Source organism: Labeo rohita, chromosome 21, assembly GCF_022985175.1.
Source record: "Labeo rohita strain BAU-BD-2019 chromosome 21, IGBB_LRoh.1.0, whole genome shotgun sequence".
Classification (NCBI taxonomy): domain Eukaryota; kingdom Metazoa; phylum Chordata; class Actinopteri; order Cypriniformes; family Cyprinidae; genus Labeo; species Labeo rohita.
In genome coordinates this window covers 24,962,654-24,984,122 of record NC_066889.1, presented here as the reverse complement: position 1 = coordinate 24,984,122, position 21,469 = coordinate 24,962,654, and the positions used below count along the sequence as shown (strand labels likewise).

General features: G+C 31.5%; 1 protein-coding gene across 5 annotated transcripts in view; it reads right to left on the bottom strand.

Annotated features, from left to right (window-relative positions):
• The window catches only part of ptpn13 (protein tyrosine phosphatase non-receptor type 13), a 101,832-nt gene that overhangs the window by 41,480 nt on the left and 38,883 nt on the right, over positions 1-21,469 (bottom strand). For all 5 annotated transcript variants that reach the window (XM_051093463.1, XM_051093465.1, XM_051093467.1 and 2 more), the window contains exons 7-8: positions 18,310-18,870; positions 223-315 (exon numbers count right to left, since the gene is read on the bottom strand). In XM_051093463.1, coding sequence (XP_050949420.1) covers positions 223-315; positions 18,310-18,870 — 654 coding nt within the window. The remainder of the gene's footprint in view (positions 1-222; positions 316-18,309; positions 18,871-21,469) is intronic.

Sequence of the window (21,469 nt, the reverse complement as noted above, 5' to 3'; positions counted from 1 at the left end):
TCAAATGAAATATTTCTTTCTAAAGGTACAATTTGTAATGTCTACTTGACACTTTCTCATTTAACACAAAAATACCTTTAAATACCTTTTGTGGCTATTTTCACAGTCTAATTTATATTTTCGAAACATCATGTAATTAATTAGATTTAAAAAAAATGTAATCGACTGACAGCCCTAGTTAAAAAATAAACACACAGAGATTGATGAGGTCATTAGTATAACCTTGTCTGTAGTCGGGGTCTGATGATGTGACTGAGGGGCTTTCGCTGGAGGAGCTGTAGTCGCTGTGGTATCTTCTGTGGGTATGCAGGGGATCTGAAAACGAAGATTCACACAAAACAAAACAAGAGTCATAAAATGCAAATTCTTGTAAATTCCATTATGTAAGAATTTTGCACAGCACATTCAAATACTTGAATCAACCTCTTATTTTTTGGGGACTATCAGAGACAGCCCTGCTCTCAGCTTGTGTTTTATTATTTAAAAATAATTTCTAAAACAGTTGTATCACGCTTACAGTCTTTTAAAACATGTCCATGGAACAAAACTACTTGTATGTCCTTATGACCCAGTGAATCAGAAAACTGATCCTTGTATTCTCAGACGTGGTCTGTTATTATCATAGTGAACACTGGAAACTGTGTTATAGATTATTTCCGTCATTATGAGCACTGATGGGAGTTCAGAAATGTGCTGAGGGAGTCACTAAGAGCTTCCAAATTTTCTTACAGTATTTAATCATGTACGCTTTTGGTATGAACATGCATACAAATCATGTTCTTTAACGTGTCATGTTTTATGATCTTGAATGAAAGTATGTGCGCAGCGGTGATGTTGAAGGCCTGCAGGGGAAATAAAATAACATTAGCAAATCACACCTGAATTTATCCAAATAGCCTGTATGGCAGTTTTGGTTTAGAAGTGAGATTGGCCAACAGGGTGGAAAATACTGAAGCTGTACACAGAATGATCTAATCACATAAACAACAGTGAGACTACAGTGGTATTAATATTGAAGAATTGTAAGAACACCATATGGGAGTCCATTCTTCTGTCAGAACAAGAAAACGTTACAATTGAAGACCCAGGACCTTAAAACTGACAAAACTACTTCTGAATTTTTATGTAACTTGTAATTTATATAATTTTATTAAAAAAAAAAAAAAGAATTATATATATATGTATATATATATATATATATATATATATATATATATATATATATATATATATATATATATATATATATATATATATATATATATATATATATATATATACATATACATATACATATATATATATATATATATATATATACACATATACACACACATATATATACATATATATATATATATATATTTTTTTTTTTTTTTTTTTTTTGTATAGTAACAAATGATAAAACGTATATACATTTTTGATTTTTCATTTCTGAAATTAATAGCAATTTCCATTAAAATTATTTTGTTCGATTAAATGATATCCGATTAAATGATTTGTGTTAGGTTGGTCTAATATTTTCCCCTTAAGAAATACTACAGTGCCTGTCTGTTCTCAGTCAAATTATTCCCCAGTTTGCATTTCCAAAGACCAAGCTGAGGTAGGAAACTCTGAATCATTGACTCAGCTTTACTTAGTGATGTAATGCACATAGAAACATACACAATCTAAACTACGTCTGAAGTTTGACAGCATTCCGTGTGTGTGGTGTGTTACCTCTGTTCACTATTTGACAAGTCTGTCAGGACCAGAAAATCAAGTCCATGCACTTTACTTACTCAATGCTGCATATTTAGCATTACCAAAATTCCTGAAGGATTTCTCAGGCCCGTAGTTTCGGAAAGTCAGAGTTCAAATGAAGCTTTCGTCTCATGCTCGACTGACTGCTCTCCTTAGTAAACAATTAGTTCAAGCTAGAGTGAAACTTCTAAATAATGACAATTATGTCACGCGATCAAACAGTTCCACGTAAAGACAATGTTACAAATGCAACCGCTCGTCTTTCTCTGAAACTGCCAGGAAATGCTGAAAGATGCGTAAACGGTTGCATAAATTCAATGAAACAACCAGTCCACTGACTTAAAAGAAACCATGTGCTCATGGAGGAAATACAGACAAATAAACAGAATTCTTGACCTGGATCATCACTATGTACTTGTGAGGCACGAAGCACAGCACATCACATCACATCATTTTGTCAAAATAAAATAAAATAAAATAAAATAAAATAAAATAAACAGATACTAAATATTTCCATAAATCACAGTGTCTGGATTTGTCATTCATTCATTTACTAATAAAATAAAATAAAATAAAAAACACATAATAGAAACATATAATAATTAAAAAAAAATAAACAAACAATGTTCAACAGTGAACAATTTTTATTATATTTAACCAGTAATGCAGTAATTACGTACAATTATTTTTATTTATTTTATTTATTTATTTATTTTTGCGAGACATGAAGTGCACAATTTTATTTAAGAGGTATGGATCAACAAAATTAAATACGAGAAATCAGAGAAAAAAAATTCTGAAGAAATAAGTCTATGTCCAGATTTGCCATTCATTCATTCACAAAAATGTATGTTTTTATTATCTATTTTATATTTTCATTAATATATAACTGTAAAATTATTAAGCAATACAAATATGAATTCAAATATGAAATTATCAAGTTATATACACACATATGCATGCATACTAATAATATGTATATATGTGTATGTGTATATGTGTATGTGTACATATATATATATATATATATATATATATATATATATATATATATATATATATATATATATATATTATTTTATTATATATATATATATATATTATTTTATTATATATATATTGTACATATTTATATTGAATTCAAATAAAATAAAAATAAAAAAATAAAGATTGAAAAAAAACAAACAAACAAACAAACAAACAAATTCTTTATTTTTACCACTACTATTTATTCCCCTACTCATTGGAAAAATATTCTTATTTTCTTTTCTTTCTTTTTTTTCCCCACTTCGTCTTTGCAAGATGTATGAATCCCAAAAAATCTGATGAAATAAGTCAATTTCCAGATTTGCCATTCTTTCATTTCATTTCATTTCATTTCATAAAATAAAATAAAATAAAATAAAATAAAATAAAAATAAAAAACAGAAAAAAAGTAATAATATATTCTATGATTTATTTATGGGGAAAATATTTTCAGTAATTACTACACTATATTGTAATATGGTCATTTTGTATTTTTTTTTTTTAAGAACACAACATTAATATGATGCATGCTTTATAAGCAATGAATCAACTTGCAAAAAAAAATTACATTTTTACTTATTAATTTAAATGTAAAGTATTTATTTACCTTTAATTTATTATAATTATTTATTAAACCTTGTCTAAAATCTATGTATTTTTTTGTTGTTGTTTTTTTGTTTTATATTTATGTGTCATAACGTGGGCATGTTCTGTGGTGAGACTCACTCCACAATACTTGTCTGCAGACACCCAGGAAGGAGAACCTGGCACCACTTGGGAGGAGTGTTAAAAACCACTGTATAAACACAAACCAAGACACACACTAAACAAAACACAAAAACAGACACATTCTGCTTTGACTACAATGGAAATGCTGCCCACATGGTGCAGTTATCAGAGGCCGGTGGGAGTTTGGCGGGTTGTGAAGTGAGTCACTCGCACACAAACACTCAGCGTATCATCAGAGCGGCGCATGACAACATTCACAGCACTAGAGGTATGACAGCACGTCTGCTAAAAGCCTCCGAAGGCAAGTTCGGAGCTGTCGTATTAACTCCCCCGAGTGTGCGCTTTCTCTTGGCTCGTAATTTATTTTACAACTCTTTTTGCATAGCGAAAATCTGTGAAATGGACAGAAAAAAAAAGAAGGAGTGCATTAAGGAGCAGGACAGCGTGTTCTGCCATAGGCTGCACGAATCACGTCCTGTCATACAAATCAATTTTCTGCCACTTTTCATGCCACTTTGCAGATGTGAGATCATTCCAGAGAAAATGCTTTTGGACTGACGCCAACCACAAGCTGAACAATAATGATGAACGATATCTGCCAAACTAATACATGATCATTTTGTGGATGCCTTGACACAGAGCTCTATGCAGTTTTGATATATTCCTGTGTCATTAATGACTATATTCATGTATCATATTTATTTAGAATGCCTTATTTATGAAAAATTATGTATAAACTGTTGCATTCAAATGTGAGAACATATGCAAGAATGGTGTTAAAAATGATTTACATGGAAATTTGTTCTGCTCAAGTTTCACAAAAGGCCTAATGCTGTACTGTTATGTAATTTGGTGCTCACTGTTCAGCCAAAAAAAAAAATAAAAAATTGAAAACATACATTTATGAAATAAAATAAAATAAAATAAAATAAAATAAAAAGACATGCACATTCACAGTTAAAGTGGTCCAAAAAGTACATAAATGACTGTATAACCAACTAAACCTTCCATTTGTATGGCTGATATTAAAATAAAAAAATAAAAAAATAAATAAAATAGGGGACATGTACATTGACAATTAAATATCCAATAGTGTATATGCCAGTAAGTAAATAATAAATATTTATTTATTTATTATATTAAATAAATAACCAATATGGGGCAGATAAATTGCACATTATAGTGTCAATTGTTGGAAAAAAAAAAAAAAAAAAAGGCATAATTAAATATCCAGTAGCCTATGTACAAAAAGGTATGAATCCACAAAATTAAATAAGAAAAATATGAGAAGAACTAGGTCAATGTCCAGATTTAGCATTCATTCATTCAGAAAAATAAATAAATAAATAATAAAATAAAATAAAATAAAAAAGAACATAAAGACTGTTATTTACTTAAAGACATTTATTTATTTACTTATTTATTTTGCTATTATTTATTTATGGGATCATTCATAGTCATTTTTTGTAAAAAAAAATAAATAAATAAATAAATAAAAATGTATTTAACAATACGACGTATTAATATGATACATTATAATTAATGCATCACATTACAAAAAAAAAAAATCTGTTGCATTTTTATTTGATTATTTTATTTTGTTTTATTTTAATCATAAAGGCATGCTGGTGAGATTCACTCCACAATAGTTGTCTACAAAAATATAATGTGCATCCTAGTGTCAATTAAAAACAAATAATAAAAAAATTCTGTAGTCTAAAAAGTACAGAAATGACTGTATAACCAACTAAACATTCCATTTTATGGCTGATATATAAAAAAAAAACATAATAAAATAAAATAAAATAGGGGACATGTACATTGACAATTAAATATTCAATATTTTATATGCCAGTAGAGAAAGAAAGAAAGAAAGAAAGAAAAAGAAAGAAAGAAAGAAAGAAAGAAAGAAAGAAAGAAAGAAAGAAAGAAAGAAAGAAAGAAAGAAAGAATATGGGACAGATATAAAACACATCAGTGTCAATTTTTGAAAAATAAAATGCATAATTAAATATTCAATAACCAATATACCCATAAATTATATTTAAATAAATAAATAAATAAATAAATATGGGACTAATATATTACACATTTCTAGTGTCAACTCTGACAAGGGTCCATGTTTCTCAAAAGTGGATAAAGAACATTGTCCACTTTCACTGGACAACACTGGACAAACATCTGCAAATCAAGGGCAGAACAGATGCTATCCCAATGGATGCTAGACCCCAACTGTTGAATCTGCCAACAGCGGATGGCCTGTGATGACCTCACATCTTGTAAGTTGGCCATTAGAAGCCCAAAGGATCGGTACTTGCAGGTGGACAGGTCATAGACATCAACGCCACCGCAGCATCTTCTGCCAAATTGCTTTTCAGGCAGGAAAACACCCACATTTTGAGCTTATTCCATTGTTTTCTCTTTTCCCTACTCTCTCTTTTCCCAATCCTACTTGCTCTTCATCACTTCATGTTCCTTGACGTTTTTTTTTTTGTCTCCTCTGATCTTGATGTTCTAGAGGCCCGGGGCATTTGGACTCATATACTGGTGATTATTGCCACCAAAGTCTCACATGCAAATGGATTTTAACTTAAAAAGACATCAAAACAAAGGAAGAGAGAAGGAACAAAGGATTAATGGGGTAATTACAGCCTGATGAGGACAGAAAGCACAAAAGGGCTTCAGGAGTGAGGCGGTTTTCATTAGAGCTGAAGAGGTTTCTTCATTAGAGTCGCTTTGTTTCGCGCTGATTTTAAGAGGAAGGTCAGAGTTTTACTAGCAAAGTGGAAAAAGCTTTCATTCGGTCAAGTCAGAGTCCTGACTTGCATATCCTCTTGTGTTTTTACTGTATTTTTCAAGATCGAATGAAACGACACGCAAACGGCTTAGGTCGTGTGGTTTTGTAGCAAAGACTTACTCAGAGTTGCTTTTTAAATCTATGACAAATCTTTTTTTTTTCCCTCCAGACAGACCATTTTCTAAAAGCGTGCATACAATAAATCATACAAATATGGTATAGAGGATGACGAACTTAGAATGCTGTTTAAAAAAAAAAAAAAAAAAAAAAAAAAAAAAAACACAATTTTTTAACTTGCATCTTTAAAAAGAAAGACAAAATATATTCAAAGAGTATCTGGATTCTCGGAATTGCGAGAACAAAAATTTGAATTGCGAGATACAAATTTAGAATTGCAAGAAAAAAGTTAGAATTGCGAGATACAAAATCAAAATTGCGAGATTAAAAAAAAAAAATAGCGATATAAAACTCGGAATTGCGAGAAAAAAGTAAGAATTGTGAGTAACAAATTCGGAATTGCGAAAAAAAAAAAAAAAAATCAATAGCGAGATACAAACTCGGAATCAAAAGAAAAAAGTAAGAATTGTGAGATACAAATTTGGAATTGTGAGAAAAAAAAGAATAGGGAGATACAAACTCGGAATTGCGAGAAAAAAAGTCAGAATTATGGGATACAAACTTGAAATTGTGAGAACAAAAATCTGAATTGCGAGATACAAACTCGGAATTGCAAGAAAAAAAGTAAGAATTGTGAGATACAAATTCAGAATTGCAATTAAAAAAAATCAGAATAGTGAGATAAAAACTCGGAATTGCAAGAAAAAAGTCAGAATTTTTGGATACGAACTCTGAATTGTGAGAAAAGGTCAGAATTGCAGGACACAAACTCGGAATTGCAAGAAAAAAAGTCATGATTGTGGGAAACAAACTTGCAATTGCGAGAACAAACATCTGAATTGCGAGATACAAACTCGGAACTCCAAAAAAAAAAGTTATGATTGTGGGATACAAACCCGCAATTGCAAGAACAAACATCTGAATTGCGAGATACAAACTCACATTTGCGGAAAAAGTCACAATTGCAAGGGAAAAAAAAAGTCAGAAAAAAAATCAGAATAGCAAGAAACAAACTCAGAATTGCAAAGAAAAAAGTCAGAATTGTGAGACACAAACTTGCAATTGCAAGAAAAATGTAAGATTTATGAGTTTTAATCTAACAATTTTGACTTTATTTCTTCCAATTGTAAGTTTATATTATGCAATTCTGATAAAAAAAAAGTCTGCAAGTTTATATTTCGCATCTGTGACATTTTTCTCAGAATTATGACTTTATATCATGCAATTCTGACTTTATAACATGCAACTGTGAGGTTTTAAGATAGAATTGAGAGATATAAACTCGCAATTGTAAGAAGGCACCAGTATTGTTTTTCCTTCTCAAAATTGGACTTTATAACTCACAATTGCAAGCTTATATCTCACAATACTGAGAAAAAAGTCAGAATTTTGAGTTTATTTCCTGCAATTGTGTGTTTATATCTCGCAATTCTGACTTTATAACTCGTAATTGCAAGTTTACATTTCAAAATTCTGAGGAAAAAAAGGTCAGAATTGTGAGAAAATAGTTGAAATAAAGTTTTTTATTTTTAATCAGTGGCAGAAACAGGTTTCCATATTTATGCCATCTTTAAGTGTGTCTCACATTAACTGTTTATAAACTGATAAACTGTAGGTCACGTAGCTGAGCAGAACTCACAATCTGATCTCTGGAGAAAGTTCACCTCCTTAGAGAGCTGTAGATATGCATGGTGTTGAAGAGATAAGATCTGATCAGATGCTCTCTGTGAAACTACAAGTAGATAAGATCATGACAGCTCACGAAGCAGATGAAATGCTCTACACCAGGAAGACCTATGGAATGAAGAAGTGCTGGAGTTTATAAATGGACGTGTGATCTGGAAAGCGTCTCTACGGCTCTTAATTTCCTGAAGCTCTGGTTGAGCGTGGGAGAGGTCTTTGAAAAGCTTTTAAATCCAAATGACCTTCGACCTGCAGGGTGAGAGATCTCCCATAAAGTAATCCACGCAGATGGAGTGAGCTTTAACATGAAATAATCTCTTTCCGCTCTCATCCCTCCCTCCTATTATCAGGATACGTAGTGACAATCTAACCCTGCCTGTTCAAGAATCCTGATCAAAAGATCCTGAGCTATTTTACTCACAAATGTCCCCTATAAAACACAACAAAACAGACCAAACATACAAGACCTGGCGGCAACTAATGGACAGTTTCTTGTGTCCGAAGCATTTGGCTTCAATTACTGTCTCTAAGGTTAGCAAAGTCCAAAATGACCAAAATATATGTTTAGTGAAGTGTTAAACCAATGAGGGGTCACAAACACTGAGATGGAAGTGCAAACCTGAATCAAATAAAATCAAATATGAATGCATTAGTCAAATAAAAAAAAAAAGAAGAAAAAGAAAAATGTATGAAATTTGGTATTAAACTTGAATCCCTTTTGTTATTCTAGATGAGTGGATTTAATTACAATATCATATTTAACATTAAATTTAAAAATAATAATATTACATAATTAAGATTTTTACCATCTGCCAAAAATTTACAATAAAATAAAAATAAAATAAAATAAAATATGGAAATTTACACCATGATACTAATTGAAAACTGTCAGTCATATTTAACGTAAAAAAAAAAAAAAAACAACATTGCATAATTAAGATTTTGCTACATGCCAACATTTCAGAAAATAAAATAATAAAATGAAATTAGAAATTTGCACCATGATTCTAATTAAAACAGTCATATTTAACAAAAAAAAAAAAAAAAAAGAACAACACTACAAAATTAAGCTTTTGCTATGTGCCAAAATTTCATAAAACAAAATTTAATTAAATTAAAATATGGAAATCTGCACCATGATTCTAATTAAAACATGTCAGTCAAAAAAAAAAAAATAATATTAAAAAATAATAAAAAAAATAAAAGTAAAGTAAAATAAAATAAAATAAGGAAATTTAATCAAAACATGTCAGTCACATTTAACTTTAAATAAAAGAAAAACTGTATATATATCTCTATATATATATATATATATATATATATATATATATATATATATATATATATATATATATATATATATATATATATATATATATATATATATATATATATATATATATATATATATATATATATATATATAGAAAGAATTTATTTAAATAATGACTCATCTAAATAAAATAAAATCATTAGAATAAAATTTTTATAATCCTGCATAATGTCTTGAGGTAAATTTAAAAAATTAAATTAAATTAAAACTAAACTAAACTAAAATTAAATTAAATTAGATTAGATCAGGAAATGTGCAACAAAAATTGATTAGATTCATTATAAAAAAAGAAAGGAAAGCAAACAATATATAAAATAAAACTGGAATCAGATGTGTAAATGAAAATTGGATTTATAATTGAGAGAAACAAAAACAACAAAAAGCAAACAAACAACAACAAAAAAAAAAAAATCTAAAAACTGGATCAGATCATGTGTCATGATTTAATGAGAATTTTATTCAGATTCATAATTGAGAGAAACTAAAAACAACAAAAAGCTAGCAAACAAACAAATAACCAGATTACTAGATAATGTCCAACATTCTTCAATGAGAATCTTCTTCAGATTCACAAGGCATGGTTTCTAAAACTAAACATTTGAGAGTGAAATCGAAGCCGGTGCACATATTTAAAACACCCAGGTGACACTGAAATGCAACGCAGGTTCTTTGAATTTCTCTGCATTACAAAGATGACAACTTCATATCAAACATGACATTCAAGAAGACAGAAATGACAGAAAAAATGCAAAGCACAGCACTGGATGATGGATTTACACCACAGACCCTGAGAAAGCAAGCGATAAAGATGCACACTACAGAAACGAGTAACACAACATACAAAACAGGCTCCAAACAGCACATTTTTGTGCCTCAACAAATGATCTGTGCCCCATTACATTCATTCACAGCAAATGAAGGCACTAAAACAATCAAAATATGCTGTCTTTGCCATCAAGCTTTGTGGACTCTGCTCTAATAGGACTGGACATTCCTCCTCTTCAGAATTGTGTGTAATGCGGCCCATTATTGCCAGGAAAATGAGTCTGGCTCGTGTTTACACAAGCGGACGGACAGAAGGCACGATATACAGAATCTTGTTTTCCCTCACAATAGCAATATGATGGCACAGATTCATCTTACACTCCTGGGGTCTTCAATGTTTTTTCAGGGTAAGGACCGCTTAGGCACCAGACACATGGAGCAGAGACTAGGGGTGCTCCGATTGATAGGCTACTGATCATTATCGGCTGATAATCCCTTGGGGATGTTTGATCGGCGGTCTCTAAATAGGCCGATCCGCAAAATGTTTCTTAAACGTAATTTATGCAATACTTCAAACATTTAACCCACGGGAGAAAATCAATCCTTCGCAACAGTTTAAAATCAGCCCAATTCTGTGCAAAAAAAATGCAGATTTGGCGACCCTGCATCCAACACAAGCTGCAGGAATCAGATTTAACCGATCATGGGTCAAGACAAGAGTAAGGAGAGATGACTGACAAATCATGTTGGAGGATTTGCTGCTGAGCAGATAATGTGCTCCCTTTATACTGAGTGCATATGATCACGAAATTGAAAGTGAAAGTAAACAGCCGCTCATTTAAAAGAGAATTAAATACTTTGCATACGACAGCGGCTTCCTGATGCGCAAAAATGATATTCAATGGTTGCATGAGCAGGCGGTAATGGCCTGAAATTCAGCAGGAGCGGGATCAAGTCCCGCATAGGGCTTTAATACAAAAACGCACACAATGCATGGCGAGTGTAGAAAGCAAAAGCCGAATCCCAGCCGGATGCATTTTTTAGGTCCAAAAAGATGACATGTCCGGGAAAAAGAGGACATATGGTCACTGTAACTAACGTAAATCAAGCAAGCTAGTATGCATAGGTCACAAAGTGTTGGCGAACTAATATCACATTAGCAGACCGGAGGGAATAATATGAAATTTTTTCCAGCAAACTTTTTGCACCAAATAAATTCAAGCACTTTCAAGAACATGTATCTATGTATGTTTATTTAAAAAAAAAACTTTCCAGGGCCTTGACATTTTTTTTTTTTTAGATTCACAAACTTTCTAGGATTTCAAGGACCCGTGGGAACCCTGTCAAGTGAATGACTGCGCTTTCTCTCTTTCACTCTCAAAAGTGCGCAAATGGCTTCCAATCACCACATCGCGTCTGACTATAAGCGAGCTGCACAGTTGACACAGGAATTGTTACTTGCACAGTAGAATCAGTGTCGCATTGTCGCTAAAGTTTGTAAACTGCATTTCTTTTTAATTCTTTCCAGTGTTTAACCATTCAGCGCTCACGTGCTCTCCTGGAGACTGGGCGCTCATGCACACTTGAAGCGTAAACACATAACGCCACGTTCACATACCTCCGTTTGCAGTGCGTATTTTTTCTGCGCTCATGCTAACGGATTAAAGCGTTCAAGCTGCACACGGTTGTGGTCTAGTAGTGCGTTCTTGAGCGGTGCGTCCGCAGCAGTGTAGAGATCGTTTCTGCACGTAGTTTGTGTTGCATGCGTAGAATTAAAGTGACAGCGCATTGTTTGCGGTAAATATGCTGAAAAAGTATTTTCAATAACAATGTTTGGATTCGAAATCAAAATAATGGATAAATGTGTTTGTGGAAATCAGACTTGTGCTGTGTGTAAGCAATAATTGCACAATTCTAAAAACAAAAATGCACTGCATAATCAAACATTTATATGAGATAAATATATATAATAAAAAAAAAAAAAAAAAAAAGTCTAAAAAATGCTGCCCTCCACCGCTCGAATAAAAAAAAAAAAAAAAAATCGGTATTGGTGATCGGATCGGCAGATACTGCTTCCTGTGATCGGCCTCAAAAATCCTGATCGGAGCACCCCTAACAGAGACCCACTATACAAAATGTGTCAAGCAGAGCTACATATTAAGCATAGAGCCTTTAATATTATTAGAAACCATATCATGATTAAGAATAAATTATATTGTTACATTGTATGTATAAGACAGCAGATCAGAACTATGCACATTATTATGGTTGCACATGCAACACTGCCTGCATATTACATTTTATAGCAAAAATTGAGATTTATGAATCATAAAAAAAAAAAATCAGATAAAAAAAAAATAAAGGAAAAAAATAAAATCACAATTCATTGGCTGTTTGCAGTTGTTGTATATTATTTTAACAAATTTGCAGAGTCATACATTTTAATCTTACCTGTCAGATGGGCATTTACCTAAACTTCAGCTATAAGTTTATTATTATAATTTTACTAGATAGACAAAATAAATCTTCACTTAAACTATAGCTTCAAGCTTACTAAAACTTAACATTTTATTTTTACTGTGAGATAAAGCAGTGGCTCCTTGACAAGAATAGCAATGCACAGTGAGACATTTAAGATGATTTCCAAGAAATTATTTACAAATAACTGGAATAGAATTAAAAGATAAAAGAAGGTTGAAACGAATATTTTTCTAGAAACCTTATTAGTCTGCATTTAGATTGTACTTATCTATTTTGACATGGCATATTGCGGTCCCGTGCTAGTATCACCGTTTTTCACATTCAGAGTGAATCACGCATTTAGATGTCACTTTCAAAACTCCGCAGCGTGTAATTGGCCGTCAGTTCTCTTAGCAGCATGAAAAACAATACTTTTATTCAACGGATTATAGCTATATAGCCTCGAAAGCGCGAAAGACCGCTTTACTTTACAATCAGTAGTGGTGCTATACTTATGCACACTTAAAAGAAAAACGTCTGGACGTGACTCTCCACAATCTTTGATGAAATCAGTCAGGTTTTCTCTGTATTACAGCCGTTTTGATTTCACTATTTGAACGCATTAATTTACTGGATCCTTGGACTGAAAAGTTTACAGGGATTCACCGGTTTAAGAAGGGGAGGAGTGGAGAAGTGGGCGGAGGAAGCCGGTGCCACGGTCCTGACCGCATCACTGTCTTTACTGGGCTTTTTTTAGGGATTATTTGCATTTATTCACATGCGATCGAATCAGCTATTCATGTGATGGACTGTCACGATTTTGGCTAATGCATTACACTACTGAATGATGCGCATCCATGCACTACAACACTCTTAACAGTCACTGAAAAGCTGTCACTCATCTCAGTTTGTGATCTCAGAACGTTGCATTAAAATCAATGAAGTTCTCTACATGGCACAATGAGCCTCTCACTTACGTCGTGTCGTTAATGTAAGAGGATTCATGAGAGCGAGCATAACTCATCCCCGAACAGAAACGTCTGCATTTTGAGCTACGAGTGTTCGCTAAACCGGTTTTGCCAATAATATTATATCATGACAGTGTCAACTGGGGGTGTGCTTGCTTTCGTTTCTCCATGCTTATATTTAAAATCGACTTTTTGATGTTTTTTACCCCTGTTTTAATTTTTGTAACAAAAATAATTTGTGATCAATCATTAGTTGGTGGACCCCTGGTTGAAGACCCTTGCTTTAGAGAACACATAATTGAAAACAGAATTTTTCCTTTATTTTTGCAGTAAAAGGAGTTTAGTATAATTGAATCAAAGCTGTAAAAACCTAAAAATGTTACTGTTATTATGTCATAACCATGAGTAACTTCACATATGACTGTGCAATTAATAAACAAAAGACAAGTCAGCCAACCAGGTCATTTACATAAGCCTTAAAGGTACAGTAGTAAAAACGTCATTTAATTTTAAGAGTCTAAGAGCGGATGGAAAGCACTTGTGAAAAACGAAATAGATTTTTGGTGTAAAAAAAACTCTTGACTAACATTTTAAGTGGAAATAATGCTACAAAAGCATTGTAGAATATTGACAGCCTCCAACAGAAAAGCTTAATGGATCCATGAGCCAGAGTAAAGCCGCATACACTGGGAAGAGAGTGTCTTTGGTCCTGAGCTCGAGCGTGGTAAAAATAGCAGCCAAACAGCTTGCGGGCTCAGTTCAGGGCCAGGTCGGATAGAAAAGCCTGAGGTTTATTATTATGAAGCAAAGCTTCACTCCATCGAGAATATGTCCAGATGGAGGCCAGGCCAAAGATGTGTACATGAATGTGGCACATATGAAGAATTCAACATCTCTTATGGAGACTGCAAGGCGGCAGTAAGACAAGGAGGAAGAGAGACAATATATGGGAGCATAAATTAAAAATAGCAGTCACACTTTATTGAACACAGACTTAGAGTCAAGAAAACTCTGAGATTAAAAAAAAAAAAAATCTCAGTTTAATAAAATTATTTTGATAAATAAAATACAATATTTTTATTGAAATAAAATCTAAAATCTTTCAATATGTAGATAACATTTTAAAATCATTTATTTTATTAAAATAAAATACAATTATAAAAATAAAACAATTTAGATACTTCTTAAATATCTAACTTTTTTTAAACAGTACTGTTAATTACTAAAAGTAAATAAAAATGACTTAGATAAGGTATTTCTTAAATAATGATTCATCAAAATAAAAAAAATACAATTATTAAAATAAAATGTAGATAATTTTGTATAATGTATTAAAGTAAAATAAAAACAAAAATTATATTAAATTAAAAACTAAATTTAATTTAATTTAAAACAAAACAAAACAAACAAAAAAATTATAACATAAAATTAAAACAAATATTGAAGTAATCCCCAGAGTTAATCAAAAACAATTATAAAAATTAAACAAAATTTCTCAATAGGAAAAATCTAACTTTTTTTTAATAAAAAAAAAAACAGTACTTAATAATTGTAATATAATATAAATACATTTAAATAAATTTATTTAAAACGTAACAATATTTAAATCAACTGTAACAAAATAAAATGATATTAAAATGAAATTAAATATTGCCGTCATCCCCAAAGTTAATAAAATTAAAACAAAAAATAAAAAACAGTACTGAAGTTACTAAAATAAAAATTATTTAATTATATATATATTTTTAGTAATGACTCAAAATAAAATAAAAATTAAATTTTAAAAAAGCTATTAAATTCAATTAATTAAATTAAAACTAAATTAAATTTAAAAATTAATTAAAAAATAAAATAAAATAAAATATTGAAGTCATCCCCAAAGCTGCTTAGTCAGCTACTTTTTATGAGTAGCTTGCAGTGAACTTTTTCAAAAGAATAGCTTGACTGATGTTTAACTACTTTAAATGAGTTTCCCCAACACTGGGGAGCAGTGGAAAGTTTTGAATGAAAAGCTAGCGGAAAATGGCGAGAGCAAGCCAGAGAGACTGAACGACTGAAAGAGAGAGAGTGAAAAGCTTGCATAAGTATGTGAGCTTTGAAGGCCTAGAATTATCCATCTCTCTAATTAGTTCCAGGAATCTGGAGCCCTCAGCCAGTCTGAGTCATAAAGATCCTGGCAACACGCCGCACGCGCAAAAGCCACGCAAAACCCATTCATAACCCTGCATTCACTCCCACAAACAGACGCCTCGGCTACGTGTGCCACGAGATGCGTGACTTTTACTGCACAGGAACTCAAAGCATCAGAAGAGCCAAACATTCATCTGAGAAACACACACACACGGTCTCTGCTGTATCTTCTGATAGTAACTGCATTTATGTTATGAGTCACAATCAGTAGCTTTTATAAATACACAGTGGTTTTTAACTACTGTTAACCAGCCTGGTTAAACCCATCACATCAACTTAGATTTAGCATTTGTAAAAGCATTGCCTGTAAAATTAAACACGTACTGCCACAAGACCGAAACTGGTGCAATTAGTTTCTGTAACTTCTCGTGATGTCACCACTATGCCATGTTAAGCTACAAGCCATTAGGCAACACAGGGTTAAATGTTTTGTTGCAATCTTCTGATTACAAACACCAATTACAATTACATCAGGGCTAGTCTCAAGTTCAAACAGCACACATCTGATTCATACTGTAGACAAAAATGGCTGAAATCACCAGTTCCATTCGACGACTAGCTTCGCACAACTCAAAACAAACAAAGTCTTGTTGATAGAATGAGCTCGAGGAACAACTAATCCTGGATTTGGATTTTATGATCACAAAATCTCTGAAACGTTTCCACTAATTTACACAACCACAGACATTATTTGTATTTTCCTCAATGCACTCTGACATTGGAGTGATTCTTACAAAGCCTGAGAAGAAATGATCAGGTCATATTTAACCTGAAGATTACAAGAAAAAAATATAATAATATTAATATTTTGTATACATGAAAAGAAGCCTACATGTACACTACTGAGTTCTTATTTTGTTTAAGATGCCAAAGCCTGCCATTATTTGATAAAAAATACAGTAATACTGTAAATGCGAATAATTTAAATTATTTTTTATATATTTCAAAATGTACAATCCTATCCTAATTTTTTTATATGATAATATATTAAATTATATTATATTTTCTTACATTTTTTATGTATCTTTATATTTTATATTCCTTCAGAAATCATTGTAATATGTTTATTTTCTGCTTTAAAAAAAAAAAAAAAACTTATAACCAATATTGAAAACAGTTGCTCTTAAATTTTTTCTGGATACTGTATTATATTACATATAATAATATAAAATAATATAATATAAAATAATATAATAATATATATTTTTTTGGGGGGGTGAATAGAGATAATTTATATCAAATAGAAATCTTATATATATATATATATATATATATATATATATATATATATATATATATATATATATATATATATATATATATATATATATATATATATATATATATATATATATACTACCGTTCAAAAGTTTGGGGTCAGTACTTTTTTACTGTTTCTTTTTTTTTTTTTTTAAGAAATTAATACTTTTATTCACCAAGGATGTATTAAATTAATAATTACAATAAAAGAATTTACATTGTTATAAATATATTTATATTTTGAATAAACACTGTACTTTTTAAACTTGTTATTCATGAAAGAATCCTGAAAAAAAAAAAAAAAAAAAAAAAAAAAAAAAAAAAAAATCACAGGTTCCAAAAAATATTTGGCAGCACAACTGTTGATATTATCCAACATTGATCATTCTAATAATAAATCCGCATATTGGAATGATTTCTGAAGGATCATGTGACACTTAAGACTGGAGTAACAGCTGATAAAAATTCAGCTTTTCATCACAGGAATAAATTCTATTTTAAAGTATGCTAAAATAAAAAACATTATTTTATATTGTAAAAACATTTTGCAATATTACTGTTTTTTTCTATATTTTTAATCAAATAAATGCAGCCTTGATGAGCATAAGAGACTTCTTTAAAGACTTTTGAACGGTACTGTATATATAAAATGAAAAAATATATAAATATATAAATATATATATAAATATATATATATATATATATATATATTTATATTTTATATTTATATATTTTTATTTTTATATATATATATATATATATATATATATATATAAAATATATATAAAATATATATATATATATATAAAATCTATATTTTATATAAATATATATATATATATATATATATATATATATATATATATATATATATATATATATATATATATATATATATATATATATATATTTATATATATTTATTTATATATATATTTATATAATTTCTTGTAAAAAAAAAAAAAAAAAAGATGCGAATATATATATATATATTTTTTTTTTTTTTTTTGCTCCCTCATGGCTGGAACATTTTCTTGACAGGTTTCCTGAAATTATTCACCCCACCGTTTTTAATTGTTTAATCAACCTTTTCAAATAAAACACACCCCAAACAGCGAATGGTTATTTTACTGGTCTCAAATAATCTACAATGTGCAGACTTTAATAGTAAAAAATAAATCAGGCTAGATAAGACATCATCTCAGAGAACATTCCAGTAACTCAGCATCACTACTCACCATCTATGGCCTGTTTGAGCGCTTGCAGTTTCTTATGCTTCTCTCTAATCCGGTCGTAAGCGCTGTTGAACGGCGAGCCGACGGACTGACTCGAATGGTGATGGGTCTTCCTGACATCCAGGCTTCCAAACTCAGAGTAGCGAGAGTCCCTGGACTTTAAAGACGACTTGTGTCGACCGGCCGAGCGGGAGCTCAGGGCGCTGCTGCCCCTGCGGGCGTCCTCCAGGGCCCCAAAGCGGAGCATATCTGGATCCAGACAGGCCAGGTCTGCTGAGGAGGCCCAGCTTTTGTTTCTCTGGTGGGGGTGTGAACGCTGGTTCACCTCCATGGGTCGACCACGCTGTTGTTGTAGTAGTTGTTGGCGTTGATGGTAAAGTTCGGCAGAGGATTCGGACCCAGCCTGGTACTCCGAAGGAGGGTACTGAGCGAGTCCCTCGTCCGCTCTGACAAGGTCCTGAATGGGAAGAGAGCCCATAGAGCGACTGAGTCCACGATTCAGGTTGGCCTGCTCCTGGGTTCGGGCTCTGTAGCGCTCCAGCACACGATGGGCAGCACTTCGGCCTATAAGGGTGGAAAAAAAAAAACATTAAAAAAAAAAAGGTTAAATGTACATAAACTTGCAAAAGCGTAAGACAAATAGGACTGTATTGAAGGACATGACCTAATTGTAGGACCCTTGGTGTCTTGCTGAGCATTTTTATTGCATCGCATTTGTCAGTGCGAGATTAAAATGGATTCTAATTGGCTGAAAGAACTAAAGGAACAATGGTGGCCTTCTAGTGGTTACGAGCTCCTCTAAAGCCTCTCTGATTTCACCCTGGGCTTCCAGCGACACGCTCGTTAGCCACGCCGATTCTAGCCCTGTCAATCAGGAAGACATGGATGTTCCAGATGGTTCTCTCTTAGGGCACTGTTTGAGCTTTGAATGGCTCAACAAGAGGCCTTTTCTCTCATGTTTCATAAAAAGCTTAGTATCTCGACAAAGCTGGGGTGATCTCAAGCAGTTAACGAAGAGAGGCATGCTAAAGTAATTTCATACTGACTTAGACACTAGAGCTGCACGATTCTGTTTCAGAGATCATGATTCACGATTCGAAGAGGCTGTGACAAAATATTAATTGCTGTCTATTCAAAAATGTTTAATTCATTTTAATCAATTATTTTAAAAAATAGTTTGAAAGAATGATTCAACGATTCACTCATAAATGCCTGAACCAGCATTTTTGAATGAATCTCTTAAATGAATGACTCAATGACAAATACATTTTTGACTCACTCAAATACCCAAATCAGTGTTTTTGAACAAATCTCTTGAATGAATGATTCAATGACAAATACATTTTTTGATACACTCAAACACCCGAATCAGCATTTTTGAATGAATCTCTAGAACGAATGATTCAATGACAAATACATTGTTTGAAAGAAAGATTCAATGGCTCACTCAAATATCGGAATCAATGTTTTTGAACAAATCTCTTGAATGAATGATTCATGACTCATAAATACCTGAATCAGCATTTTTGAATGAATCACTTGAATGAATGATTAAATTACAAATACATTGTTTGAAAGAAAGATTCAATGGCTCACTCAAATATCGGAATCAATGTTTTTGAACGAATCTCTTGAATGAATGATTCATGACTCATAATACCTGGATCAGCGTTTTTGAACAAATCTCTTGAATGAATGATTCAATGACAAATACATTTTTTTGACTTGTTGATAAATTCCTGAATCAGCATTTTTAATGAATCTCTTGAATGAATGATTCAACGACAAACACATTTGAATTATTTCAAAAAAAGTTTGAAAGAATGATTCACTTCAAGCAATTCTTCCCAGGAAGATGACCCCAACCTGACCTTATTATGCCCGGTCCGTGTCCCACGCATTACCTGGAACCTGATTCACTGACAAATACATTTTTTGGCTTACTCATAAATGAATTAGGGTTTTTGAATGAATCACTTGAATTAATGACTCAATGATAAATACATTTAATTTATAAAAAAAAAATAGTTTGAAAGAAAGATTCAATGGCTCACTCAAATATCAATGAATCAACGTTTTTGAACAAATTTTCTGAATTAATGATTCATGACTCATTAATACGTGGATTAGGGTTTTTGAACGAATCTCTTGAATGAATGATTCAATGACAAATACATTTGAATTATTCAAAAAAAAAAAGTCTGAAAGAATGATTCAATGACTTACTCAAATACCTGAATCAATGTTTTTGAATGAATCTCTTGAATAAATGATTTATCATGATTTATTTAACTCATTAATACCTGGATCAACGTTTTTGAACAAATCCCTTGAATGAATGAGTCAATGACAAAAACATTTAATTTCTTTTAAAAAAATACTTAAAAAGAATGATTCAGTGAGTCCTGAAATACCTGAATCAGCACTTTTTAACAAATCCCTTGAATGAATGATTCAATGACAAATACATTTGAACTATTTTAAAAAATAGTTTGAAAGAATGATTCAGTGACTCAAAAAAATTAAAATGAAGCACACAATTTGCTAAAGAAATTATGTTAATCATCTATGTTGCCAACATGCTAAACATTACCTAAACATAAGCCAGAACATGACCATTAAACAATTGTGTCTAGTAATTGTCTAGAAAATATTACCTGCATCAGGCTATTAGTGTTTGTACTTGCACAAAAAGGAGATGCAAATGCTAATGAAATTTTAACATTTATGCTCTTGTTTTGACCACCCTTAAACAGATACAACATTGCTGTGCTACAGTGCTGTGCTTTTTTTTTTTTTTTTTTTTTTTTCAAGCTAAGTAGGATTAGCAGGTACTTTTCTCCTGAAGCAAATGCTAATGTGAGCATGTACACATTCAATTTACGAAATGAGAGCAATGACACAGTCTGAGAACGTGGTTATTACTTTACTGCTGAGGTTTCATGACATTTGTAAAGCCAAAAATAAACCTAGCGTGAAGTGAGTCACCATCTAGGCCGGCTTGCTTTCTCACATCCTGACCCCGATGCGAGGCCAGAGACAACAGCATGAAAACAAACCTACACCCTACAGAACACGCAGGAAAAAAAAAAAAACCCTGGGAAATATCCATTACTGATCGATGCCATGCCTCAGTTACATAAGCGTCCGGTCGTGTTTGTGC